Raw genomic sequence first — 27595 nt, forward strand, 5'->3', positions numbered from 1 at the left:
TTGTATTGCTTTTGGAATAAATTATAAATAAGAGAAGAATCGGCTTACGAGTGCGGCAAGTTAATCGGAAAAGCTATTAAAGAACGATAGCACTGTCTCAGATGCAGCAGTTTTTGTGATCAGCGGGGAGATACGAGTAGATGCGTGGGATTCCAGGAAAAAATGCGCCACCACTGGCGCCGCGGAACGGAGATGTCGAACCATGCAGCAAAGAAATTTTGGGGAAGTGAGCTATTCCATGAGTCAGTTCCTCTCAGGCCACGGATGCTTCCGGAAAAACCTATACCGGTAAGGCAAGCGACCCCAGGTGCATATACTGCGCACACCGAGCGATGATGGGAACAGATGCTTTGAGGGAGCAAATTGGCGACATCGTGCCGACTAATGTGATCAGAAAGAAAATTGAGGATTACTTGAATGCGGTTAAAATATACGTTGAAGGTGTATTACGCAGAGAAAAGATAGTCTTACGCAGTACCACAAAGCGAAGCCTCACAGGCTGAGACATAACGAAGCTGGCTAAAAGCATGGTGAACCCAGATGTGGGCGAATAGAACTGGTCCATTTCATGGACGTCGTTCTGGGCTCCCCTGAAGTCATGCAGAAAGTTGTTCCGGGGGAGGGAGTCTCCCCCAAAGAGGAGGAGGCATTGTTTTAGTCGTCTTAAGTTTTTAGGTCCCTGTGAGTGCGAAAGCTTTTTGAACCCTATATTACCCACCAAAAAAAGTAAAAAAAAATATAATGAAGATAAAGGAAACTCTCTTAAAAACGATAGTCACATGAGTACTTGTCCCTTGACTTATTGACTTAAGTGCATATATCTTTGGAGACCTTGTCTATTTTCTCAACCTGAGTAGTGCCTATTTTTTCTTCCAACACTGCTTTGAAAACATTGCAAGCCGTTGCAAGTGTAATGAGCCCCGCGAAATTGAAGACGAAAGAACTTAAATCCTCCTTACTGCAGTGAGAAATTCTAATTATGAAAGTAAATTGAAAGCCAATTCAACTTCTGCTCATCATCCGTACAATTTCTTTTTAAGTGTAGGCAGCCTTCAGCAGCTCTCTAAAAAATAACTTACTTACTTACTTAATTGGCCGTAACACCCCGTTACTGAGCTACAGCCAACCGGATAAAGTCTCGTCACGTGTCTCAGTTTTCGCACACCTTTCTTAAGCTCTTTCAGATCATCTTCAATTTGGTCCTTGCTCCGAACACGAGGACGTCCTCTTCGCCGTCGACCGCCAATTACGATTTCAAACACTTTCTTCGTCGGAGCAGTTCCTGCCATGTGGACGACATGACCCAGCCTTCTTAGTCGTTTGACTATGTCAATATCTCCGTAAAGCTCATACAACTCGAGGTTCATTTGATTGCGGTAACCGTCATCTACGTGAGCAGGGCCCAAAGTCTTGCAAAGTACTTTCTTTCGAAAACTCCAAGAACGACTGCATCTGATTGTTTGACTCTCCAGGCTTCAGCGCCATAGGGAAGCACCGGGATGATGTGCGTCTGGTAGAGTGTTGTTTTCGTTCATCGAGAGAAGGCTTTGCTACTCAATTGCGCACTTAGCACTGAGTAGCACCTACTGGCAAGAGTTAACCTTCGCTTGATTTCAAGGCTGACATCGTTATTGCTGGTAATAGCGGAACCAAGACAAATGGACTCCTTCACCACATCGAATTTATAGTTGTTAACTTCGATCTGTGGTTCAAGACGCTACGATCCCCTGAGGAACGCCAGCATATTTTTGGTGTTGCCCTTGTTTACGGCAGATCCAATCGTGTGGACTCCTTTTCAATAGCCGTAAAAGCGGCATTATGACCAATGATGTCGGTGGCTTCAGCATACGCAAGAAGCAGGACACTTTTATAGGAAAAAAATAACAACCTTTTAAAAAAAACTGCAACATTACTCTTGTTATATCTCTATCCATCTTTCTAAAACATTAACCACGTTTGGCTTTTAGTTGTTAGTAGGTTCAGAGGGAGTTCGAACGACCATTTAGAATTTCTTCTATCTGAATTTCGCCTATTATATTTTTTTCCATTCATTATTTGTCTGGTGTGATAAAAATTTACCGGGCGCCTGTTGCCTCTGACTCTGAAAAGTAATAAATCGGTTTCCCCATTAATTATAATCATCAATATCATCTAACCATAAGCTCAAATATCGTATTGCTTTAGCTGAGTCAGAGCAAAGAGAGAGAGGTGTTAGATGAGTTCCTTTTGAGGGCAAGTGAAGAGAGTATCTTTCACAAGCAACACATTTGTGTCCGCGAGCCTCATGAGACAGCTGAAGCTCTTCATCAACAATAGTTGATGATTGTTCAGCGAGCTCGGCGTTCTTGGGTGAAGATTTAGCGAAGTTGGTGATTGTCTCTCGATGAATCTTATTCGAGGTCTTTCTTAGCTTTGCAGTATTGGATGAAAAAATTCGTTGAGTCCAATGGCTATCGTATGTATTTATGTCCACTTGCCGAATAAGGTGGCCATTGATGGGGAAAGCTCATTGCCTTGTGCACGTTCATCGGGTTAAATGACAACACACAGCGGAGCAATGATCTACCCAGGCTGTGGTTAGGCTGCTGCAACCACAACAATCATTTATTTAATTCTTCTACGTTTGGAAGATGGACATCTAAAATTTACTAATGTTCGTAGGCAACTCAGATAACTCGCCGCTCACATCTAATTCAAACCTGGTGGGAGCAAAAAGTTTTCAATACCTTCGGGTGGCGTTGTAATCCTCACAGTATCGAAGGTTGTGGTTTGGTACCAGTGAACGTCCAGAACAAGCGCAGAACTATTGTACTGAAATTCAAAATTGATAAAATTAATCTAGTTAGGAAAAATTGGTATGTAACAGCAGACATTTAATATGATATGCGGTTCACTAGACAGGGCTAGTTTACCCCTCTCCCTCTGAACCCAACCTATCGAAACAGCATGCTTCCTGGGCCCACCTTTAGATGAGTCAGGCCACAATGATGGGGCTTGTATTACTGCTACAACAACAACATTTAAATGGATTTTACATGATGATACAATTAATTTAGTATTATTATTGTGATTAAAAAACTAGGATTACTAACCTCTTCAATCACGATTTTTTTTGCTTTTTTTGAAGTGAAAACTTCTTTAGAATCGTTGGGAGTGATTTGAGAAAAAGTGAAACGAAAAAAGCGACACTCTTGGCTACGAAGCGTTATATTATATGTTGATATAAACGTAACGACGAACTAAATAACTTTTAGGCCAGCGCCGACAGCATGGCGCGGTAGCCGAGCGACTAGCAATGTGAGCTCCCGATCCAAAATCCTTGGTTCGAATCACAAGAAAAAAAATTTTTTTTATACAGTTATTTTATTTTATTTTATGATATGTTTATGAGGAGCTTTTTTTCATGGCAGAAATACACTCGGTGTTTTGCCATTGCCTGCTGAGGGGTGAGCGCTATTAGAAAAATAGTTTTCCTTAATTTTGGTGTTTTCACCGAGATTCGAACTGACGTTCTCTCTGTGAATTCTGAATAGTAGTCACGCACCAACCCATTCGGCTACGGCGTTTGTTTAATTTTACTGATGCAAAAATGGGGGAAAATATTTGAATAAAGTTTGCTTACTGTTTACACATTTTCCAAAGGTGACGGAGAACCAAAAAAAAGTCGATTTTCAAACAAATACGAGTGCATATGTGTAATTGTGTTAGAGTTTCGGTCACGCCCCAGCAAAACCTGCGGCATATGTGTTTGTAACATTCAAAAAAATGTATATTAATTGTGTTAGAGTTTCGGTCACGCAGGTTTTGCTGGGGACGCTCATAATAGCAACCGCGTGTGTATTTCTATATTCGTAAATATTTTCATTTTTAAATATTGTTGTGACCGTGTCACGCGTTTATTCTTATTCCGATAATACAAATTAGTTTATTTCATTAATCAATAAAAATACAATGCACAAGAATTAAAATTTATAGAAAATGCGTATATCAAGATCGTCTGCGTCGGCTTCTGTTCTTCTTCTCGCACTCGTTATTACGAATCGCTGTCAAAATCATCCGAGTTATGTTGAGTGTTGCCACATGCTTAGTTTTTGGATAGGGTATCCAACAAATATTTACCGCAATTATGCCGAAAAATAATGCAGAAAAGTGTCGTGAATATCGACAGAAAAAAATCAATAAATAGCATCACGGAATTCATTCACGAAAATTTAATAAAGTATACACCAGAAGTATCGCGGATACTTAGAAAAGATTACGATAAAGTTTCAATGATTTTAAGTGGCGATTTTAACGTAAATTTTGCATTGGACACAGCGGTTCCTTCAATTGACTTTCTCAATACAACATTCAATTTAAAAATGTGTAACAATCGCACTGAATCGACAACACGATCAAAAACAACAATTGACGCGGTATTTCAAAGATATAAGGTTGGCCAAAAAGTCTTGCGGTATTTCCGCAAGCTTGTCTTTGCAAGCGCGTAGTTCTAGTTGTATTCGTCGCATCGGTTCACGCTAGAGCTTTTTGGAAAGCTCTTTTCACGTGCTAACACGTGTTTGATTAATTGTTGTTTGCTTTTAGTCGTTCGTGAGTTATAGCGTCGCAAACATGGAGCAAAATAAAGAGAAAATACGGCATATTTTACAGTACTACTACGATAAAGGCAAAAATGCATCTCATGCTGCCAATAAAATTTGTGCAGTTTATGGACCCGATACAGTTTCCATTTCCACCGCACAACGATGGTTTCAACGTTTTCGTTCTGGTGCAGAGGTGATCGAAGATGCGCCACGGTCCGGAAGGCCTGTCGTCGAAAATTGCGATAAAATCGCTGAATTGATCGAAAGAGACCGGCATAGTCGCAGCCGTAGCATCGGCCAAGAGCTGGGCATGAGTCATCAAACCGATATAAACCATTTCAAGAAGCTTGGATTCAAAAAGAAGCTCGATGTATGGGTGCCACACGACTTGACGAAAGAAAACATTTTTGCCCGTATGGATGCATGCGAATCGCTTCTGAATCGCAACAAAATCGACCCGTTTTTGAAGCGGATGGTGACTGGCGATGAAAAGTGGGTCACTTACGACAACGTGAAGCGCAAACGGTCGTGGTCGAAAAGCGGTGAAGCTGCCCAGACGGTGGCCAAGCCTGGATTGACGGCCAGGAAGGTTCTTCTGTGTGTTTGGTGGGATTGGCAGGGAATCATCCACTATGAGCCGCTCCCCTATGGCCAAACGCTCAATTCGGACCTGTACTACCAACAACTGGACCGCTTGAATGCCGCACTCATGCAGAAGAGGCCATCTTTGATCAACAGAGGCCGAATTGTCTTCCATCAGGACAACGCCAGGCCACACACATCTTTGGTGACGCGCCAGAAGCTCCGGGAGCTCGGATGGGAGGTTCTTTTGCATCCACCGTATAGTCCGGATCTCGCACCAAGTGATTACCACCTATTTCTGTCCATGGCGAACGAGCTTGGTAGTCGAAAGTTGTCCACAAGAGAGTCCTGTGAAAATTGGCTCTCCGAGTTTTTTGACAATAGGGAAACGAGCTTCGATAAAAGGGGCATTATGAAGTTGGCATCTCGTAGGGAACTCGCCATCGAACAAAACGGCGCATATTTGACTTAAATCGCATTATTATAACCAATTTTATGAACAATTGAAAATTCAATAAAAATACCGCGAGACTTTTTTGACAACCTTATATGTTGACAACATCGAAACCAAAGCATTTGTATCATATTTTAGCTATCATAAGCCACTCGTATCATTTGTTGAAATTGAAAACATTGAGGATAAATAATAATAAAATGAAGAAAATAAAATATGAACTTTATAGCAATATTATAATGAACCTATAATTATCCCGCCCCTAATGCTGCTTTCGTCTCATTCTCTCTCAGTTTGTTTTACGGAAGGTTTCACTTCTATCGCGTCTAACCGTTAGACTGGTATTTTTTTTTTTTTTTTTGTTTGCTTCAACTTGCATTTTTCCCCCATCTTTAATCTTATTATATTTATTTTAATAGCGACTATGCAACATTTCCACTCGCCACGTCCATCTGTTTGGGCGCTAAAAAAGTTACTTGTGTGTGTAAATGGGGAAATGCTGGTAAAAAACTTACTCGAAACAGTATTTTCGTAAATGGATGCGTATTTCAACATTTGCTGATAACTTTTTCATTTAAACATTTATCATTTTTATTTTAATTATTGGAAAAAAATGTAATTTGAAATATCGCAATAATGAGTTATATTCGATCCTACTCTATACATACACATATGACTACCGTAATAATTACGGTTCAACAAACAAAAACGAAAATAACGCTCCTAGTAAGGCTATAAACATGCAAAATTGCTTTCAGGCAACATTTGGAACATGCAACATGCAAAATTGCTTTCCGACAACATCGAATGGTTTAAAAATGTCCCTTCCAATTTCAGCAGCATGTATACGAGACATTTTTGTCTGCAACATTCTTGTACAACATTTCGTATCTCATCTATTACCTATGAACACACACGACCTATTGACACTTCTTTCGTCGAACAGCTGATTCCGACCAAAACAAAAAACACACCGGTGACTAATAGCCGTTTGCCGTTCAATTGCTGTTATTTGCAAACATTTGCGGTATTTCACGATAAGTTGAAAGAAAATTAAAATTTATACTTATTATTTTAAATTCGCTGAACGAAATGGAAGTGGAATTCAGCAAGGAAAACTTCTGGCTGCCAGAAACCAAATATGAATGTAAGTGCAGGAAAAGACGCGTTGTCACCAGCAGAGCTACATGAGTATGCGCATAAGTTGATAAAATAATTTCTATTTATTCCAGATCTGGACCACACAGCCGATGTGCAGTGAGTAAATATATTTAATTACTACAGTAAAAAAATGTACTTACATTTAATACTTACATTACAGACTACATGCCTGGGGATCCACACTACAAGAAGCTTTCGAGCAATGTGGCATGGCTATGTTTGGCTATATGACCGAACTCGAGTATGTGTCTGTGAAGCAGTGTTTTCAGGTCGAGGCCAAGGGCGATGATATCGAAGGCTTACTATATCACTTTCTGGATGAACTGCTCTTTCTCTTCTCCATCGAACCTTATATAATTTGCAGAAAATTGGAAATAACTAAATTCAATTTGGAAGACTTTGAAATTGAATGCCGCTGCTATGGCGAACCCTTCGAAATTGGCAAACATCCGCAGGGTACTGAGGTGAAAGCGATTACCTACTCTGCAATGCAAGTGATACAAAAACCCGAAGAAAACCATTTTGAAGTGTTTGTTATTATCGATATTTGAGGTTGGACGATTGAGTTGGAAGAAACTTCCCTTGCCGAGCAAGCTTCATACAATTCAATAAGCACATAAGTTGAAATAAATAATTACTTAATCTAAAAATTACATTGTTGAATTGGCTACAAGAATTGTTTGCGTCAAACGAACTAAATATGTACGTTTTGTTAGTGTAAAATATATGTACATATTTTTTAATGTTTAAGAGTACTGTAAAGCGATTGTTAATACTTTTGTACAAGTGAGTCTCCCAGAAATTAAATAATTTAAAAACTAGAATATAAAATTTTGACTGTTTTTAAACTTTGTAGTTTTTGCAGACCTTTCAAAGTCAGGTCCAAAACACAAATGTGTACTCGTGGAAATGACAGCGTTGATTGCAAATCTATAGTACACTGGCGTTTCACACTACTATTTAGCTAATGAGCCCGCTTCGTTGTTAAATACTGCGAAAACCCACAAAAACGCCAGACCAGTCTTAAAAATAAAAAAAAAACCAGGTAAGGGATGAAATGCATCCTGAGGATGAAGGGCTGCGTAATGCATTTGTATTGCCATCATCAGACATCCGGCAGCGAGAATGGTAGACATGCCAGTAGACAGTATCTGCAGACATACATACATATGCGCATATTCGCTGTGAAGCGCTGGAGTATGCATTTCTCATAATATTCCCAATAATGCTTTTCATAACTACAAATTTGCATCCCTTTACACGACCACAAAAGTAATTGCATTTCGATTATGGCTGTGTAGATTTTTGAAGATCATTGAACTCTTAATGGCCTTGTGAATGGTTTTTGGCGACTTACCGAAAACAATGAAAAGAAACGTAGCACAAAAAATTAAAAAAAAAAAGCAATATATAAATTTGCTTTTAAAGAAGTGAGTGATACACCAACAATGCAATATAACATATATATATTTTCTTCATACTTTATTCGAATAATAGTGCATAAGATAATAAACAGCGTTATAAAAAAAAAATAAGATATCCATAAAATGCAAATTTCACATCTGTCATTTATCTCTCTTCTTTATAAGTTGTATTCAATGAGCCATTCAGAAAGCTCTTGTTACCATGTTTACAAATACTTGTTAAATAATAAGCCAACTTTCCCGCCAGTTTTTGGCTTTGGATGTAATACATATGCATACATACGTGCCCCAAGTCTCGGAACTTCAATGAATGAGGTAATAACGCAAAATACAATAAATTGGATGTAGCATCAGCCAACTACATATTTGAGAGAGCGCGTAGGTTTCCCCTTCGCTAACTCCAATTTCTAAAGTGAGAAAAAAGTATTCAAAAGGGGAGCGATAAATTCCACAATTCATTGTTGCTCGTGGCTGATCGTTGTGTACCGGCAACTTTGACAGAAAATTGTAGGCGATTAAACATTGTTTATAAATAAATGTATAATATGTATAAATATATAATATGTATAAGCAAATGGAACTATGAATACAAATAAGCTATACGAATTTCACATAAATAAATATACTTTTAATAAATATAAAAGAACATCAAAAAACGTAATCATACAAGTCAATTCAATTTGATCTCCACCACTCGCGGTACATACGTTATGGCAACTTCCTTGCATATTTAGTTTTTAATTGAAAATTGTATAAGGAATCTCCGTGCATGAAAAATAGTTGAAATAGAAAAGGTTTTTTCAAATAGCGGTCGCCCCTCGGCAGGCATTGGAACATCAAGATGCACATCATACATAGGAGGAGGGATCGGCCAAGCACCTAGCAGAAGTTTAAGCGCCAATTATTTATAATTTTTTAAAATGAATTTTAACTGTAAACAATGTATCTGGATTTTTGAAGTAAAACTTCTTAGGCGTCGATGGACGAGCGAGAATGGAGAGTAAAATTTCAAGGCCATGCAACGTTTTGGGCATTTTCGTGCCGCGAGAGAGAAAAAAGATAAAACGTAGAGGAAAAGGAGAGAGAGAGAGCTATACCTTATATATATCTTAGATACACTTTAGGCTAGTTTTCCTGAGTTTTTCCTTGTGGTTGCTGAATTCTAGTAATAAATAACACTGCCTACTCTTTGGCGCTTAATTGTTGGGGCAAACTTGGAGGAAATATATTTTTGGTGCCTACTTTTTGGCGTTATATGTGTTTCCTTGGTGCCTACTGTTTGGAGCGTTTTTTGGTCCCAATATTTTTTGTACCTACTTTTTAGCGCTTATTTCCGTTTCCTGGGTAGTGCTTGTGCGTACTATAAAGTGCTATCCATTCCGGCGTCGGATTTATTGGTATTGCCTTGCGGTAATTTGTGCCATTGCTGCGGTGCTGGAATCACTGCGTTTGTGCGCGTTCTTGCCACGGTTTGTGTCCGGTGTTTACCTACACCGGTCGACCCTTCTCCGTTTTTTGTAAATTTTTTCTATTTGTATTCTCTGCAAATGTTGTGAATTTATTTAAATATATATTCTTTCTCTCTCTCTCTCTCTCATTCTCTCTCGGGTCTCTCCCTCTTTCTTTGTCTGCCATGAAAGTTTCACTTTTGTTATGTGTATTACGCTACACGCACTTTTTTCCAAATTTTTTAACCTAGACTCAAAAAAAACTGTTCAACTTTATTTTAATTCTAATTTATATGTAAAATTTATAGCATTAATTGATTTAATACAATAACTCCCAATGGCTACATTTTCTTAATTTACTTATATTAATACTTGTAGCCCATGTAAATTATGCCGTTAATACAATAATTTTGTAAAAATATAATTTTTATTATAATATAAATAAGGATATGCTCCATTTCCATCCATCCATTTATTTATTCGTTCATATTTGGGTATTTATGCGACTTTATTGTTGAATAAAATTTGTTTATATTAATTTCCTTTTGAATTTAGGCTCCTGCTGATTTGGTTTGAAGGTATGCAATTTTGATATTTATATTTAATTTGAATTTTAATTTTTATATTCCTAATCCTGCTAATGGGTTTCTCACAATTTGGGTATTGTTCAACTCTAAAACTCCTCAACATGGCTGAAATCTATTACTTTTCATTCTATTCTTCTAATCTAGTACTCTCTTTTTCCCACACCATAGTCAGCTGTCGTATGTTGACATTATTCACTTATTTCTTTTAACCTCAGCATTCGTAAATATTTACATTTCCGAAGCATTTTTTTTTTTGACAGCACGGGAACGTTTACACATTTTCTGCAGCAACCAATAAGTTTCTATAGTTTAATTGAAATTTAATACAAGCAAGTAAGAATCACTCATCATCATAGTTAAGGTAAGATGCCGCACAATTTTTGTCTTTAGAAACATTACAAATTATAAATAAAGGTATCACTGCGATCATACAGTATTGCAAACTGTTTGATACCATTTAAAACATTTGCAGTCCATAAGCCACAAATAATAATATTATATTAATACTAATTCGTATACCCGCGCCACTAATTCGCATACCTAGTAAATAAGTAAGAATAAGCAAAAATTATTGGTTATCCATTAAATATGGTTTATGCTGCCGAAGCGGAACTTTCCAATTCTGCTTGTGAGGTTGTATACGCCAATTCGCATTTACAGCTAGCTGCACAGCTGTTCATCAGCCGGTCCACTAATTCCAACTCCATATACCAAAGGGGGCACTCACTTTAGCACACGCACTGCAAAGGGGATGCAACCGGTGAGTGTTCAACTCTATCTCGCTCATACATATCCGATGAATAAATTGTATGAATGAAACGGTCGCGGCTGCTTTTGCAACAACGATTTACATTTGACAAGTGTCAAAATGTAAACAACAACACTTCAAACACTCGAATGACAACAAAAAAAAAACATTGTTTGTTGTTGCGGCTTTTCGAAAATTCATCGCGAGCAGAGTTATCCGCAAAAGCAAAAGGCAGCAATAAAGGCAACGGAGCGACAGCAGCCGATATGTAGCGAAGCATAGCACTGACAGTAGAAGCAGAGGAACAGCAGCAATAGTTTGCTGGCAGCGTGGTATGTGAATTGTGTTGGATCAACCTGAAATTGAAGTGAAGAAAAGTACAAAATAACCAGGAAGTGTTTAGTCAAATGCTGCAAATTGAGGGAGTGTAGCAATTTGAGGTGCGTACATCACCTATTCCACAAAGGGAATTGAGCGAGTGCGAATTCGATTACAGAACAGGGCCGTACTACGCCACCACCTTCCGGAAATGCGGTACATCGACGATTTGGTCGTGTGCACAGCAAATCAGTCAATTCGTGCATATTTAATCTCTTAAAGACAATTGGCTAGGTGTGTTTTCAGGAACTTTTAATTTGCATGCAATGTTTTCAATTGCCTAAAGTCCATAAGAATTTTTTCTAAAACGTGTAAAGTTTTGAATTTGTTAGATTGGGTAAAGTGGGCACGAGGAAAATTTTGTAAAAGAACGAAAAGTGGTGGACGGACGAAAGCGAAACGCGTGAACAGTGAACACAACCAACAACACCGATGAAAGAACGATTCGTTTCGTACTTTTTTTGGTTGGAGTTGTTGGTGGCTTTACTTACTATATAGTTTTTGGTTTTGTTGGTGTTTTTTTAAATGTAGAATGGTAGTGGCAGCGACTGGCAACGCGCCTTAGTGATATGTGGAATTCCATTTTTTCGTTATATTCCTCTACCGGCCCCATAAGAAAAAACAAAAACAAGTACAAAAACACCAACACGCCGAAGCATCGCCTATGCGACTTTGACTTTGGCGTCGACGCCACCATCAACGTGTATGATATGTGTGTATGTATGTACATACATATGTTCATTTGTGCATGTGGAGTGGAGAAGTGAGTGAACGGTTGGTTAGCCCACAAAGTGGAAGAGAATACTGCCAGTTAGCAACGACTTGTCAGCCGATTTCGGTGGATTTTATTCGTTTGCAGTGGAAACGCAGTTACTGGTTAAACGCGCAACTAGCTCAAAAATTAGGAAACTGTGTACTTGTGGGGAAGAATTGTATATGCAATTTTGAGTTATATATTTAAATTACTCAAAAGAAAATTGGATGACAAACGCAAAAGCGTAAAAATGTCAAATTGAAAGTGCAAATGACCAACTAACTGATAGTTGGTGCATTGGATCCTCTTAAGGTATGTACATGCAATATGTGTGGAAACAAGCTGCTCATGGGCATGTGTATGTGCGTGCAGCCGTACCGGCGATTGCATCTACGGTGGGTGGTACAAGGGTGCATATTCAGCCCATTGGAATCGTCTGACCAGGTATGGTCCCCACATATTGCCTCGGTTATTGGCGCTCGTTTAGCCATTGCCTAACCACCGGCTGATGCGCCATTCCATGCTATCCGCGACTCCGATTCTCGAATGTTTCTGTTTTTTTTCTTTCTTTTTTTTTGTTTTTTGAATGCCTGCTCGGTTGGTTCGTTTCGGCTCGCCCGGCGTGAACCTCTTCTTGCCTGTGCTACTGTAAACGACCAGAACCAACAACGGCGTCGTCGGTGCTGCTATCGCGGTCGCCTCAGTTGGCGTCGACTTTGCAAACACTGTTCACCGCTGCAAAGCCAGTCAGCGAGCTGCTAACCAGCAAAACGCGCCGTTTGTCAACCATCGTCGGCCGAAATTCGACGAAAGCGCACCATCTGCAGAATAGGAATTTTTCATAGCTAATTTTGAACAAAATTTGAATTCATTCGTAATCGAAGTGCTATGATGATGGAAAATTGTGATTTTGGTGTATTCACACGTGGTGGTTATGTACATATTTGGTAGCGTTGTAAAGGTAAAAAATTGCTGATCACTAAACAAAAAATTCCAATAAATTCGGTGCAGATAATATGTGCCAGAAACGTGTTCGAACGAGTGGTGCTTCGCCAGTACACTGCTGTTGCTACATCATATATTTTTCGCACGCAAACAATGTGCGATAAGTTCGGGGTGGTGAAAGTGTAGGCAGTGTACATATTAGTAACCGTAGTAGCCGGAAAATTCACTTGACGGCATTTGTGGGAAAGCTGACGGCGACTATATTATTGACATGTTATTGGGTGAGCAGGTGATATCAATGCAATGCATTGCAATGTACTCTTCAAACAGACACATGTGTGTGTGTGTGTATGTGCATATTTATTTTCCCCAAATGTTTTTTTTGGATATTGCCGCGTTGTCAATAATGAACACAGCTGGTGTGCCAATACTTCACTCCATCTCCAAGTGAAAAGTCCACACAAAAAGAAATGACTCAAGACCCCAAATTTGCAGCTACAAGTTCTACTCAATTGCTTTAGCAAAATTGAAACCAACAACAATATTGTTGGAATAGCGAAATAAGAGTTGAAGAAATATCAGGGGCAAAATGAGGCAATTCAAAAGCGCACATAGCAAAAGCACGAATAAAAATAATGGGGAGAAAAAGTAAAAAGCGAGTGACTCGAAATCGAATCAGAATCATCATCCATTGTCGTTGGTCGTCGGTTGTCGTTGGTATGGTCGTGCAGCGCTGCTGCTGCGCAGTTTTAAATTTTTGTTGCTAATGCTGCTGCTGCTGCGTCGCTGCTAATATCGTTGTTGGCGTTGCTTTTCTTTTACGTTCATCGTGTTGTTGATTGTTTCATTCTTGTTTAATTTGCATATGCATGCATTGACTGGGTTTAAGTAAACTTCTATTTTATAGCGTATAGTTAAAATGATTTCGGTGTGCATTGCTCCAGTCACCTGTTTCCCGTAAGTTCCCTGTGCAAGTCCTTGCACTTTTGAACGGTTTTATAGTCATAACTGAAAATAAGGTTGTGGGTGTTCTGTAGTGTTCATAATGCGACGATTGTGTTCCTCGCACACCAGGAATAAATTAAACACATTTGCGTCTGTTATTCAAACAACTCGATCCGGCCAATCACGATAGTCGGTTCTACGTTAGCAGTACTTCAGCAGCATTCCCCAAAAATGTATGGGGATTATAATGTGACAACAAGCACAATCGGCCAATGACTGCCACTCCAGTAGTATTTCTCAACAAATTTTGGATGCGTTTTCTTCTTTCACAAATTGCACACCTATCATTATTGGCATCTTGTCATCTGGCCAGTGAGCAGGTGAACGAAAAAATATCTTGAATTACATCTCCATTAGCGGATTAGTAAGATTTGGCAGATAAACTAGATCTTAAAATTGATTGTATGACAAATTTTATGGGCTCAACAAATGTTATTTCCTTTCCCAATATGATTTAGCCGATTTATTGGATTTTATATGGAAAATGATGGGACAATCCTCAAAACAGGTTTACTTAGTTGATTTTCCACCCTGGTATTTCTGATAGAGGTTTGCTTTTCGACCCCATGGTCTTTTGTGCTCTCTATTCATCACAGTCCCTTATACATACCCAGCTCTCTTATTAAACTCAAGATTGATGGGTTGGATTGACCGTATGTGCCTTTCTTCTGGCTGCACTTGGCCGAGATATCTCACCTTCTCCGTGCCATAGCGCTGTATTCAAGGATATACTCCATTGGAGTATCTTGGGTTTGGTCGCAGAACCGACAAGAATCAGTGGACTATATACCGACCATGTGCAGATTACTACGCAGTCTCCAGTGGCCCGTGACTATTCTCAGTTTATTCTTGATGTGGGTTATGAGTTTTTTAAACCTTTGAAAATACTACGTTTTGTGTAGCAACGCTACAATTACTTTTGTTATTCCCTATACAGTCCTTGGCTGGGCATACATTCGGATAGTTCCGGTCGCATAAATCCGTTGGGAAATGATGATCTCTACTCGTATGATGCCTGTGCTATACCCTATTGTTTGCATCACCTGCCGTATCGATCCCACTTTCTCGCCACTGAGTTGATCGTACGATCAAACATACATATGTATGTGTGAATATCTGCTCACAAAACTTAACCTCTATTGCATGAATTTTCCAACATTACCATAATTTTATATTCGAATGATCGAAAGATGGTTTCCATCTGCGTTGGGTCATTGACTCCCCAAAACAATCCTTGAATTTAAATGTATTTCGGAGAATGCTGATGGCGTGGCAGTCCCTGTTCGGTGTACATAGATTGAGATCTATTGTGTCAGATCTGCCCTTTACAGTACTTTGTCCAAGTCCACTTAGGAAATCTAAGAGAACATTTTTTAGCACATGCCTGCTCTTGCTCTGACCATAATGAGCCATTTTCTTGAGCTTGTCTTCTCAATATGTCATCGGAATCGAGAAACTGGTGCACCTATACCGCTGCGGGCAAGTCCCAAAAATGGCATTCAAAACGTGAACAGATTGCTTCGAAGTATTCAATGACCTTTGATGATGCAAATATTTTAAAATCTTCATCTCTGTACTAAACTCTTCTTGGATGATGTCCCCCAGCGAAGTAAGGATGATAGATTACCAGGTTTGGGCATCCGAAGCAAAATTGCAAGTGTAACTTCGGCTCGCACGTTCCAGGGGACTCGGCAGAAGAATTCTGCCCGCTCATTTCACGCGTATTTACACACTCGTCTAATCAGTTGTTGTTCAGACGGCAACAAAGTAAGAAACGAGCATAGACATTGTTGATTTGTTTCGTCTATCACCAACACAATCTGTTTTTTTCGTAAACAAACCGCTGAGAGCCGGTTAACAGTTTGATGTTAGTCACACCTCTGCATTCTATACATTGTGCCAGAAAAAATGGTGCAGATCCTCTCAGTGTTGAGGCTCGATCTTTTAGCTAACCAAGCGGCTTCCCAGGCTTGTCCTGAATATCTCTTTTGCCCTCTTCTATTCACAATGCTTCACACAGGTTCAAAGATCCAATCAACTTGAAGCGGCTATTGCATTGTAGTGAATCTATGCTCTCTCTCTTCTTGAGAGGACATTGTACTCGATGAGTGGGTGTAGTATTCTGTACAATACAGAAGATTTCGCAGTGTATATTGTCCCATGAGGAAAACAGTTTATCAAACTCGTCGTCAAGCTTATCTAGCGATAGGGCCGGGAAATATGTGGTTTTGACTGGGTGGGTGCAGAAGGGCGAAGGGTTAGATGAGTGGGTTTAAGGGACATATGAATAGATAATTAGTGTCGTGCGAGCTACCTTCACATGCCGCACATATGTTGAGTATATGAGGCTCGATCTGGATAAGTAGGAATGCCAAAGTAGCGCGGATTTCATGAGGCAGCTGAAGCTCTTCGTTTGCAATGAGTGATATATGAATTACGATTACGACATTCTGGGAAGATCTTAAAAGTGATGTCGTTGAATGTCGTGTATAGCCTTTATGTATACTACCAGTGGTTCTCGTGTGTAGTCCTAGATCTTATCAGTCAAGTGATGTAGAAGTCTCCTCATATGCCTTGGATATTACTTAGCCTTCAGCAAGTGCCTACTTGTAGCAGAAACTATATTCTGAGCTTGTTGTGGCTTAGTGTCATAGTCTGGTGCCAATATGGAATTCCCAGCCATTTCTTTTCATTCTTGACCTTTTTTATTTTTGGTGTATGCCTTCCGCGGTGGACGCACTGCCTATGCCCCCATCTTTTTGCCAAGCTTTAGGTTCTGCACGAAATTTCAGAAAGGCTCTAAAAATTACAGAAAGTGTTTTGCAAAGCCGTCCGTATATTCTGGATAGGTATGACTCCTCCTAGGATAGAAATTTCGTTCGTAGCAGTTCATCTAAAACTAGGCTCCACAATTGGTGTGATGGGACACTCTCTTGTGCAGTACTCTCCCTATGCATTCTAGGGATAATAGGAAGTTCAGCTCTTAGATTGTAAGTTGACTGAGTACGGCTCAACTTACACTCATGCTGATATGCCTTTTACAATAGTTCCGCAATAAGTTTATCTCCATCTGTAGGGAAAATCGCCCACTGACACTCACATTTTTGTATTTTCATTTGGAAATGCCCCTCTCAGATAGATAACCTCCAGATTGCCCATTCATTCAGTTCTAATTGCTGGTAAAAAATGTATGACCATCTTAAAATGATTACAATTGAAACTGATTCCGGTCCTACATCTTGTCAGTGCAATGTATTCCAAACAGTGTCTTTATTTAAAGGAAGCAAAAATCATCCCGGCGGATGTGTTAAAAATCATTCTGCTGCATTTAGGAATCAGAAACCTGCTCGTGATTGTCGAAAAGCCTATGCATTATCAAAAAGTAACAGTTTGGTTGGGCTTATGGAGTGGTGACATCTTTGGCCCATTTTTCCTTGAAAATCCTGCTGGAAATGCAATTCCGGTCAACGTTGAGGTCTGCAGTGGCATGAAAAATGTTTTTTTGTGGTCGAAAATTTAAGTCATGGACTCGAACGATCTTTGGTTTTAGCTGATTAGCGCGGTAATCGTTTTATCAACCATCTAGGCGATGTCAATTGGGTACCTCGGAACGGCGATTTGACGCCGTTAGACTTTCTTTTGTGGAATGCCGTGACGGACCGATGTTATGCAAACAATCCATTAACGATTTAGGTGTTTAAACTGAATATCGAGCAAACCATTCAATCAATAGATCCAAAAACCGTCACCAAGGTGTTGGAAAACTGGGTTAATAGGATGCGCTACTGTGAAGCCAGCCAAAGCAGTCACATGCATGAAATCTTGTTCCATAAATAATGGAAACGTTTACTCTTTCGAATAAACCACTAATATACTGAAAAAATTGATTTTTGTCATTTTTTTTTTATTTTAAAAGAAACCCCTATATGGACCACACTGTATGCGATTGTTCCTGAAGAGATCAACAATATTAGGATCAAAGCTTTGTAACTAAGGAAGGAGTTATTCAATTACTGAAATCCTCTTTCAAAAGGTACCTCAATCCCAAAAGCGAACGAATTGAAAGTTTTTAAAACTAACAGAAACTTTTTTAGAATAATCTGAAAAGCTTTTCGATGTTGTTGCTTGTAAAGGTACGAGTATTTGATTTGAAGCTTGATCATATTTAAAACCTAAGAAAGTCACCATAAGTGGGAAAAAACTTTTGTCGGATTAAAGGAATTACAGGAAAACGGTGTTAAAAAGAGAAACCATTTTTTGGGCAAAAAGGGGAGACTTTTTTGTATTGAAATCAAGGCGAATTTGTTTGATTTGCGTTTTTCTTTCGCTGTGTCCATGTAGCTGCCAGCACAGAATAAAACAAGGGGAATTAATTTTTTGTTTTCTACTTCGCCATTACCTTGCTGTGACAATCAAACGTACAAAACATTGTTGTTGGTTTCGAGCCATCACCTTTAATAAATGCGTCTTGATTGAAATCGTACGAAAAAAATATTTAATGAATCAATCAAAGCTTCAAAACGAAACAAGAAATATTTCACTTCACAAATAAATTCTTGTTATACAATTTTACAAAGGCTGAATCAAGTTTTTTTCGTCAAAAGTACAAGGGTCGTTTGAAAAATCCGTGCAAAAATAAAAGGTATTGTAACTAAATGCTAGGAGTAAACCTTTTTTATTTTTGGAACCCATTTTCCATTAATTTTGCCAACACATTTCTTAGGCTACGTTCCGCTGAAAGACATTGACATTGAAAAACCTAAATCTACAAGGTGAAGTCCAAAATAAACAAGGCTGAGCTAAAATAAACGACAGGAGCTTTGTTCTGACAACTTCGAGTTTATTTATTCAAAATAGTCCCCTCTGGCCTCGATACACTGTTTTGCGCGATCTAAAAGCTTTTCGAAGGAGTGTTTCAGGTCATTGACCGGAATACCATTCAGGATGTCGGTACAAGTCTTTTGGATGACCTCTATGTACGCAAAACGTTTTCCTTTCATGGCCAAATTTTCCATTCATGGCAATTTTCCGGATAGGTAGAAGTCACAGGGAGCCATATCAGGCGAATACGGTTAGTGATTGATGATTAAAATGCGATTTCTAGTTAAAAAATCAGTCACAAGAGTGGATCGATGAGATGGTGCATTACCATGCAATAAACACCAGCTTCCTCCTTCGCGGTATTCAGGGCGAATTCGACAAATGCGATGAAACAAACGCTTCAAAACGACTAGATAGAAAAAAATTGCATTGACGGTTTGGCCCATTGGCACAAACTCCTTGTGGACAATTCCCTTCGAATCGTAAAAACAAATGAGCATCGATTTGATTTTTGACTTCTCCAAACACGATATTTTGGGTGGTGGCTCGTCTGGGACCTTCCATTCGGCACTTTGACGCTTAGTTTCAGGTTCATGTTGGAAACACTACGTTTCATCACCAGTTACAGTGTTGTAAAGGAAGTTCTTGTCTTTTCTCACCTCTTTAATGAGGCCTTTTGAAAGTGGAATTCTGAGCAATGTTTGGTCCACAGTTAACTTATGCGAAATGAAACGTGCACAGACCTTTCGAAAGACCAAATGATCAATTAAAATGCAATAAAACGATGTTTTGGAGATATTCAACTCCGATTCCACGAATTTCAACAATGATTTCAGTTAATTTTTGAAGTGAAAACTTATTTAGAATCGTTGGGAGTGATTTGAAACTTGATGAAACGAAAAAGCGACACTCTTGGCTACGAAGCGTTATATGTTGATATACGTATGTATATGTGTATGGCTGCGTACTGCTGAGCTACGCTAGTATAGTGAGTATTGTAGTTTGTATACTACACTGCCTATTACCTGCTTTGGTGTTTAGTTCAAGCGTCATACGTATGTATGTTTGTATGTATGCTAGTACGTATTGGTGCGCGCCTACGTATTACGGAGCCACGGTAAGCTAGAAGGCATTATGTATACCTATACTACACTACCTAATACTTGCTTAGACCAAGCGTCCTACGAATGTTTGTGTGTATGTTAGTACGTCTGTGTAATATACGCGTTACGACGCTCATAATAGCAACCGCGTGTGCTGTATTGCGTCCGTATTTTTATATTCGTAAATATTTTCATTTTTAAATATTTACCGCAATTATTCCGAAAAATAATGCAGAAAAGTGTCGTGAATATCGACAGAAAAAAAAAATCAATAAATAGCATCACGGAATTCATTCACGAAAATTTATTAAAGTATACACCAGAGGTATCGCGGATACTTAGAAAAGATTACGATAAAGTTCCAATGATTTTAAGTGGCAATTTTAACGTAAATTTTGCATTGGACACAGCGGTTCCTTTAATTGACTTTCTCAATACAACATTCAATTTAAAAATGTGTAACAATCGCACTGAATCGACAACACGATCAAAAACAACAATTGACGCGGTATTTCAAAGATATGTTGACAACATCGAAACCAAAGCATTTGTATCATATTTTAGCTATCATAAGCCACTCGTATCATTTGTTGAAATTGAAAACATTGAGGATGAATAATAATAAAATGAAGAAAATAAAATATGAACTTTATAGCAATATTATAATGAACCTATAATTATCCCGCTCCGGAAGGTTTCACTTCTATCGCGTCTAACCGTTAGACTGGTATTTTTTTTTATAAATTTACGAACAATTTCGATGGAGTTCTCGCTGATTTTGAGGGCCGTCCATTGTCATTTATGTCCTCGCAACCATCTCTGAAACATGTAAGCCGCTCATGAATTCTGGCACGAGGTACACAATCATCACAATAAACTTTTTTTTTTATCAATTCGAATATTTCAGTAAACGGATTACCGATTTTAAAACAAAATTTGATATTAGCTCTTTGTTCGAAACTCATTTTTATACCGATGACACAAACGTACTGACACTTTAAACGCAATAACTTCGCTCCCATTGAACCGAATGTAACCAAGCTTTCACTGGAAGTACACTAGGGATGTAACTTCCAGCGCACTAACTCTTTAAAAATATGGCGCCATCAAAAACATTTCTACGACGCCAGTTTTGTTTATTTTGGACTTAACCTTGTATACATATATCTGAAGTCTGAGTATGTTCAACCATCCAAAAAATTGAAAACTTCTAATGCCGATGAAAGGGATAACGAAAATAACGAATATTAATTTTAAAACATTCACAAATATTGTAACGCCTTTCAAGTTTTAAAATAAAAATAAAATAAATCAAGTAAAACTTTTTTTGTCTTTTAAATTTTATGGATGTCGCTTGCGTGTTCGCTCAGACTCTATATTTTCTCATCTTTAGAGTTCCAAAGGGGGCTATGGGAGTTAGGATTTGCTTAATGCATGGGCAAATGGTCACGCTAGGCTAGATTAATGAAGCGAAAGCTGAGATAATTTAAGAGTCAATAAGCGCAGCAGCAGAAAGACGTGTTCTCAGCAAATTCTGATGAGTCCTCGATGCGTGAATCCTGCACATACTCGTACAAAATGTATCAGAAATTTCTATATTTTTCAATATATTTTTTACTTCAAGAAATAATATATTTATCATATCATAACTTCTGCGTTTTTGCTTATTATTTAGTTACTTTTTCTGTACATTTTTAAATTCAGATTCTCAAAATTACAAATACATATTGTATTTTTCAGTAAAAAGCCTTTAAATAATTACGGGTTTTCTTTTTTCTTAAAATTTTAGATAAAAACCTACAGAAAACTGTGAAGCTAACAAAAAAGATAACGGAACGCAGTAACAAGAAAATTCAAATTGCATGCGTATGAATATTAAAAATTGCAACGTCCAACATCTATAAAAACATACATACACTCATACATATGTACGCAGCATGTGTGAATGGTATTCAAAGCGGATTTAAAAACGAAACGTGTATCACAAAACGGCATATTTAAAGTTTGAAAAAAACAAAAAAAAAAAACAGCAACAAAACACACTAACAGCTTAAATGTTTTAAACTGCAATCGATTGCATGCATAGTGAGTACAGGAAGTACATACATACATACACGTACGTACATACAGACTGTAATGTGTTTAGTCAACAAAAACATAAAAATTTAAAAAGTGAGTTAATTTGAATTTGTGGAAACACATTAAAGTGTTTGAATTGCAATTTTTAACGCAGCGAGTGTAAGTTTGTTGATAAAAGAAAAATATAAAATCAAAAAGGAAAAAAATAAGGGTAACAAAAAAGTTAAAATTTAAAATTATATACATAAGTGATTTTAATAAACGCTAACGCTGTATTACTTGCACACAAATCTAGTAATAGCCAGCGATTGTTTAGTGCAAAAAAAAAAAACAAAAAAAAGAAACTACATTTGTAGCTAACAAATTTTAAACGAATAACAGACTAATGGCAAGTACTTTTAATACAAATTTGATAAATGCGCTTCGAATGAAAATCAAATGAAGTAATTTAACAAGTGGAAATTCTGTAACAGCAGCAGCAACAGTTTATATTGGTTTGCGATTAATAAAAGGTAATTTAAAAAAACAATTCCTTATTAAAATTTCAATAAATCTACAACTCGCTTGGAGCGTGGAAACCACTTAAAATACCTACAATGTGGCCGAAAATTACACAAATTTATTTATTACACGGTATGAATATATCAGGTCAGTCCATAAGGTCGTGCGTTTTTAAAGGTGGTCTTAAAATTAATAAAAAGATGTTTAAAGTATTTATTAATCAATAATATATTTTTCCTCATTATTTACAATGTCTTCTCAACGTTTAGGCAAATTTTTAATTCCCTGCTCAAAAAATTTGTTGTCCTTGGAGCCAAAATACGCTTCGATATCCTTTTTTATAGCTTCTTTTGAGGAGTAGTTCTTGTTAGTCATATGGGATTGAAGTCCACGGAAAAGGTGATAATCACAAGGTGCAATCTCTGGAGAGTATGGTGGATGCGGCATTAGCTCCCATCCGAGCTCGTTCAGCTTGCCTAATGTAGACGGTCGATTTTTGTTAAGTGCCTCATTCAGGTTTGATAACTGATGTTAATAATAATCAGCAGTTATCATCTGGTTTGGTTCCAGAAGTTCATAATAAACAATACCGGCCATATCCCACCAAGTAGACAGGAGAATCTTCTTGGGTTGAAGGCCATCTCTATCTGGTCGGTTCTGGTGTTTCATCTTTATCTAACCATTGACGTTTCCGAGCAGGATTATTGTGAAGGACCCATTTTTCATCACCAAAAAACTTTCATTTTCAAGCCGTTGCAGCAGCTGAGAACACACATTCACTCGCTGGTGAAGGTCTATGCGGAACCCATTTCCCCAGCTTTGAAACCTTTCCCAACTGAACCAGGTCCCTTTGAACTGTTCCATGCGATGAATTCAACCTCTGAGCTATCATATCGATTGTCAAATTTGGCTCAGCTTCCACGAGTTCGAGCAAGGCGTCGGAGTTAAAGACTTCAGGACGACCAGCGCGCGGGGCATCCTCCACTTCGCAGTTACCACTTCGGAATTTTGAAAACCACTTTTGCGCAGTCCACAGTGTTCATTTCTGCAGCAGCAGTTGTTGCATTTTTACCACTTTTATAAAATATGCCTCTTATACGCGTTCGAAGATTCCATTTTATTTTTTAATAACACGTGCTTCTTTCTGCGATTAAAATCACTTGTTGAATGCACAATATATCAAAGAAAATATAAATAGTTCCGTTATATTCCGCGAATAATTTTTTGTATGCAAAAATCATACAAAAGTGAAATTATGGGTAAAATACGCACGAACTTATGGACTGACCTACTATATAATATATAAAGGGTTTCCCAATAACGGGTGGTATTTTGAATAGCCCGCTATTTCGGTAGATGCTACTTTTGAAGCTGTCATTTTCTGATATTTGGCAAGTAGAAACTACGCCATTAATAAAAATGAAACGATACACGCTTAAACAACGCATTGAACTTATTAAAATTCACTATAAAAATGGTGAAAATTTGGCAGAGCCGGTTCGTAAAACTCGAACATTTTTGGCTCATCGTGAAACACTTTGTCGGACCGCAATACAGAAATTGGTGAAAAAATTCGAGCTGTTGGGACAAGTTAGTGATGTGAAGAATAAAACTCGTGCACGTCGCTCAAGAACAGCCGAAAATATTGTTTGTTGTAGCCGAGAGTGTTGAAGAAAACCCAGGCTTGCCTATTCCTCGTCGTCCTTTAGAATTAGGCATTCCACAAACGTCATTACACCGTAGTTTGCATAAAGATTTGGGTCTTAAGACTTATAAAGTCCAGTTAACACAAGAACTCAAGCTAGCCGAACATCAACAACGTCGTGTCTTTGCTGATTGGATCGTTGAAATGCATGAAAATTACCCGGAATTCCATTGAAAAATCATCTTGAGTGATGAGGCCCATTTCCACCTCGGTGGCTCCGTTAACAAGCAAAATTGTCGGATCTGGGGCTCAGAAAATCCAAGAGTTATTGTTGAAAAGCCTCTCTATCCCCAACGTGTGACTGTTTGGTACAGTTTATGGTCCGGCGGAGTCATTCTTCTTCCTTTTAATAGACGCGATACGCGATTTTGTCAGAGTTTAACAAAACGCGCCAGTCGTTTCTTTCTCGGGCTAACGGGCGCCAATTGGACAGAACAAGTGAATCCAAGTTCTTCTCCACCTGACCTTTCCTTCCTCTGCTACCACCAGCTGGTACCGCATCGAATACTTTCAGAGCCAGAGCGTTTGTATCCATTCGGACGACATGACCCAGCCAGCGTAGCCGCTGGATCTTTATTCGCTGCGCTATGTCTATGTCGTCGTAAAGCTCATGCAGCTCATTGTTCCATCGCCTGCGCTATTTGCCATTGCCAACGTGCAGAGGTCCAAAAATCTTACGCAGAAGCTTTCTCTCAAACACTCCAAGCGTCGCTTCATCGTCCACGCTTCTGCGCCATCGTTAGGACGGGCATGATGAGAGCCTTGTAGAGTGTTAGTTTTGTTCGTCGAGAGAGGACTTTACTACTCAATTGCCTACTTAGTCCAAAGTAGCACTTGTTGGCAAGAGGGATTCTACGTTGGATTTCAAGGCTGACATTGTTATCGGTGTTAATGCTGGTTCCTAAATATACGAAGTCTTTTACAACCTCGAAATCATAGCTGTCAACAGTGACGTGTGTTCCGATACGCGAGTGCGTCCTCTCTTTGTTTGATGACAGGAGGTACTTCGTTTTGTCCTCGTTCACCACCAGACCCATACGCATTTGGAAAAGGATAATAATGTCAATGTCATCGGCATACGTTAACAATTGTACGCTCTTATTAAAAATTGTGCCTGAATGATTAAGTCCTGCGGCTCGTACGATCTTTTCTAGTATCAGGTTAAAGAAGTCACACGACATCGTGACTATGGTCTTGAAACGGCCCAGAAAAAATTGGAAGCTGCCCGAATTTGACTTGGAGGTATTTTGGCCCACTCGCGGACAATGGCTTTTTTCAGTGCCTCGAGACTGGTGAATTTTTTAGTTCGGTCCTTGCACTCCAAAATCGCCCAAAGAGAATAATCCATCAGATTTGCATCTGGTGAATTTGAGAGCCATGGTGTGAACGGTATCAAGTTCGGAGCGTTGTTTTTTAGCCATTCTTGGTTCACTCAAGCTTTGTGAGTCCTGTTGGAACGTCCATGGTCTGCCACCGAAATGTTTGTCTGCCCACGGCTTCAAAGCGTCCTCGAACTTTTCCGATAATAATACGCATATACCTTGACGCCAGACTGGATGGAAACGTTTGGAGAGCGCCCATCTGCGGTTACAGCGGCCTAAACCATTACCTGTGGCGAGTGCTGCCTCCTGGTGGCCAATCGATGACTCAAATTCTCGTATGAACGGTCGGTCAAATAAACCCTATCGTTTTAGGAGTTTACGAATTGCTCAATTTGAAAAATTGTCTCGTCAGAAAACACAATGTTCGGAAATTAACCACTTCGGCCAACCGAAACAACTGCTTCGCTCTCTCAAGTCTGACTTGTTGCTGCTTTGATGTGAGATCATACTCCTTTCGGATCATGTAAGGCTTGACTTTGAGATCAATTTTCAGTATACGGCGGATGCTACGGTTAGATATTTTCAGTTCTTCCGCCACTTGATTGGCACTTCTTCGGGAATTTCGCTCAAGTTGCTTCTTCACTTTTCGTCTAGAATTTACATGCTGTCTTGGCCTTTTCGAATAACTGATCTAAATTTGTGATGTACGGCGTACTGAATGCATTTTTTACGTCGTTCCAAAAGATACACTTTTGGGTTTAAGTCGGCACTCGATGATGCCCAATCCAGAAGAGTGATCGAATTGCACCTCAGCGTGCTTCAGATCATTGTCTTGTTGAAATTTCCAAATCCACGGTAAATTCTCTTCCGCCTAAGGTAGCATTACATTTTGAAGTATCTGAATGTACTTGACCGCATGAATATTGACTTCAGTACGATGAATTGGCCCGGAACCGTTCCACGAAAAGTAGCCCGATTCCATTATTGAGCCTCCCTCGTGCTTTATGACTGGTGAGACGAACCTCAGGTCGATTGCTGCGCGCACTTTCTACCATCCGGATCAACTATAATATAAAAAAATATAACGCCACTGATTTTGTGTCCATATTATCTGCTCTCGAACAAACTCAATTCGGCATTGTCGTTGCGATGCAGTTACCAATGGTTTCTTCCATGCCAGGCAACCGTGAAGCCCTGCGTCTGCCAATTAAAGCGCAATGATCTTTTCGCTATTAGGTTTTCCAGATAAGCAAAAATTTCTCGTTCGACGCCAGCAGCACTCTTCCTGGGAGTCTTACGCGCTTTCTTTTTTCTGGCAAGGTTTTTTGCTGTTTTATACTCAGCAAAATATTTCAGAGCATTAAAAACCGTCGTTTTTGAAACGTTTAATTGTGTTGAAATAGCACTGTAGGATAAACCAGTATTTTGCACTCTATGATTGCTTTTCCATGACGCCAGCTCATCATCAATTTTTCCCTTTCGACATTAATGAATCGTTTCTGGGGAATACCCCAGACGTTTTATTCTTTACTTACTTACCAGTTGCAATTAAAACAGAAAACAATTCACAAAATTTTGGACGAAAACCAAATCGTTCTTAAGTATATTTCTCACAAAAATATCAGCGCTCCTACTAAAATGCAAAAAAATCAATGCGAACTCTTTAATACAATAGATACAGTATGTATCAGAAAAAAGGAAGTATAAAAGATATATATTTAAAAAATTTTTCACATGAAAGTACGGACAAAATCACGAGTCGCAATTGTTCAATAAGCCGTTTAGTTTTCATCGTTGTCGAGTATAGCCTGGCATCTTCTTCATGCTTTGAACCAGCTTTTCTGCGTAGCTCGTCGACAAAACAGGACTAGACTTTGCGAACTTGACGCACGAACTGCTTTAAATCATGAACTGGCCTTCTGGCAAGATGCGTTTTCATAGTTCCCCACATATTTTCTATGGGGTTTGCGTCTGAGAACTGGGAGGGTCATTCGA

The 27595-nt window shown here is 38.8% G+C and overlaps 2 protein-coding genes across 6 annotated transcripts in view; both read left to right on the forward strand.

The window, feature by feature from the left end:
* The first annotated feature begins 6572 nt into the window (after nucleotides 1-6572).
* On the forward strand, nucleotides 6573-7611 carry LOC129248919 (protein archease-like). The gene is made up of 3 exons (XM_054888535.1): nucleotides 6573-6766; nucleotides 6852-6876; nucleotides 6941-7611. The coding sequence occupies exons 1-3, from the start codon at nucleotides 6712-6714 to the stop codon at nucleotides 7329-7331; spliced, it is 471 nt and encodes a 156-aa protein (XP_054744510.1). The 5' UTR covers nucleotides 6573-6711; the 3' UTR covers nucleotides 7332-7611.
* A 2899-nt stretch (nucleotides 7612-10510) lies between these two features.
* Nucleotides 10511-27595, forward strand: part of LOC129253028 (transcription factor E2f1) — a 190568-nt gene continuing 173483 nt past the window's right edge. The window contains exons 1-2 of one of the 5 annotated variants that reach the window (XM_054891248.1): nucleotides 10511-10600; nucleotides 21783-22584. The gene's annotated coding sequence lies outside the window, so the exon portion shown is untranslated. Of the gene's footprint in view, nucleotides 10601-11283; nucleotides 11428-12210; nucleotides 12432-12980; nucleotides 13081-21782; nucleotides 22585-27595 lie in introns of those variants that run through there. The other 4 variants (XM_054891245.1, XM_054891249.1, XM_054891246.1 and 1 more) reach the window with 4 other exon arrangements.

The sequence above is a fragment of the Anastrepha obliqua genome, chromosome 1 (genome assembly GCF_027943255.1).
Source record: "Anastrepha obliqua isolate idAnaObli1 chromosome 1, idAnaObli1_1.0, whole genome shotgun sequence".
Classification (NCBI taxonomy): domain Eukaryota; kingdom Metazoa; phylum Arthropoda; class Insecta; order Diptera; family Tephritidae; genus Anastrepha; species Anastrepha obliqua.

Coding starts and splice junctions, on each gene's coding strand:
- LOC129248919 (XM_054888535.1), top strand. CDS start 6,712: ATGGAAGTGGAATTCAGCAAGGAAAACTTCTGGCTGCCAGAAACCAAA. Junction 6,767..6,851: donor GCCAGAAACCAAATATGAAT/GTAAGTGCAGGA, acceptor TATTTATTCCAG/ATCTGGACCACACAGCCGAT. Junction 6,877..6,940: donor GACCACACAGCCGATGTGCA/GTGAGTAAATAT, acceptor CTTACATTACAG/ACTACATGCCTGGGGATCCA.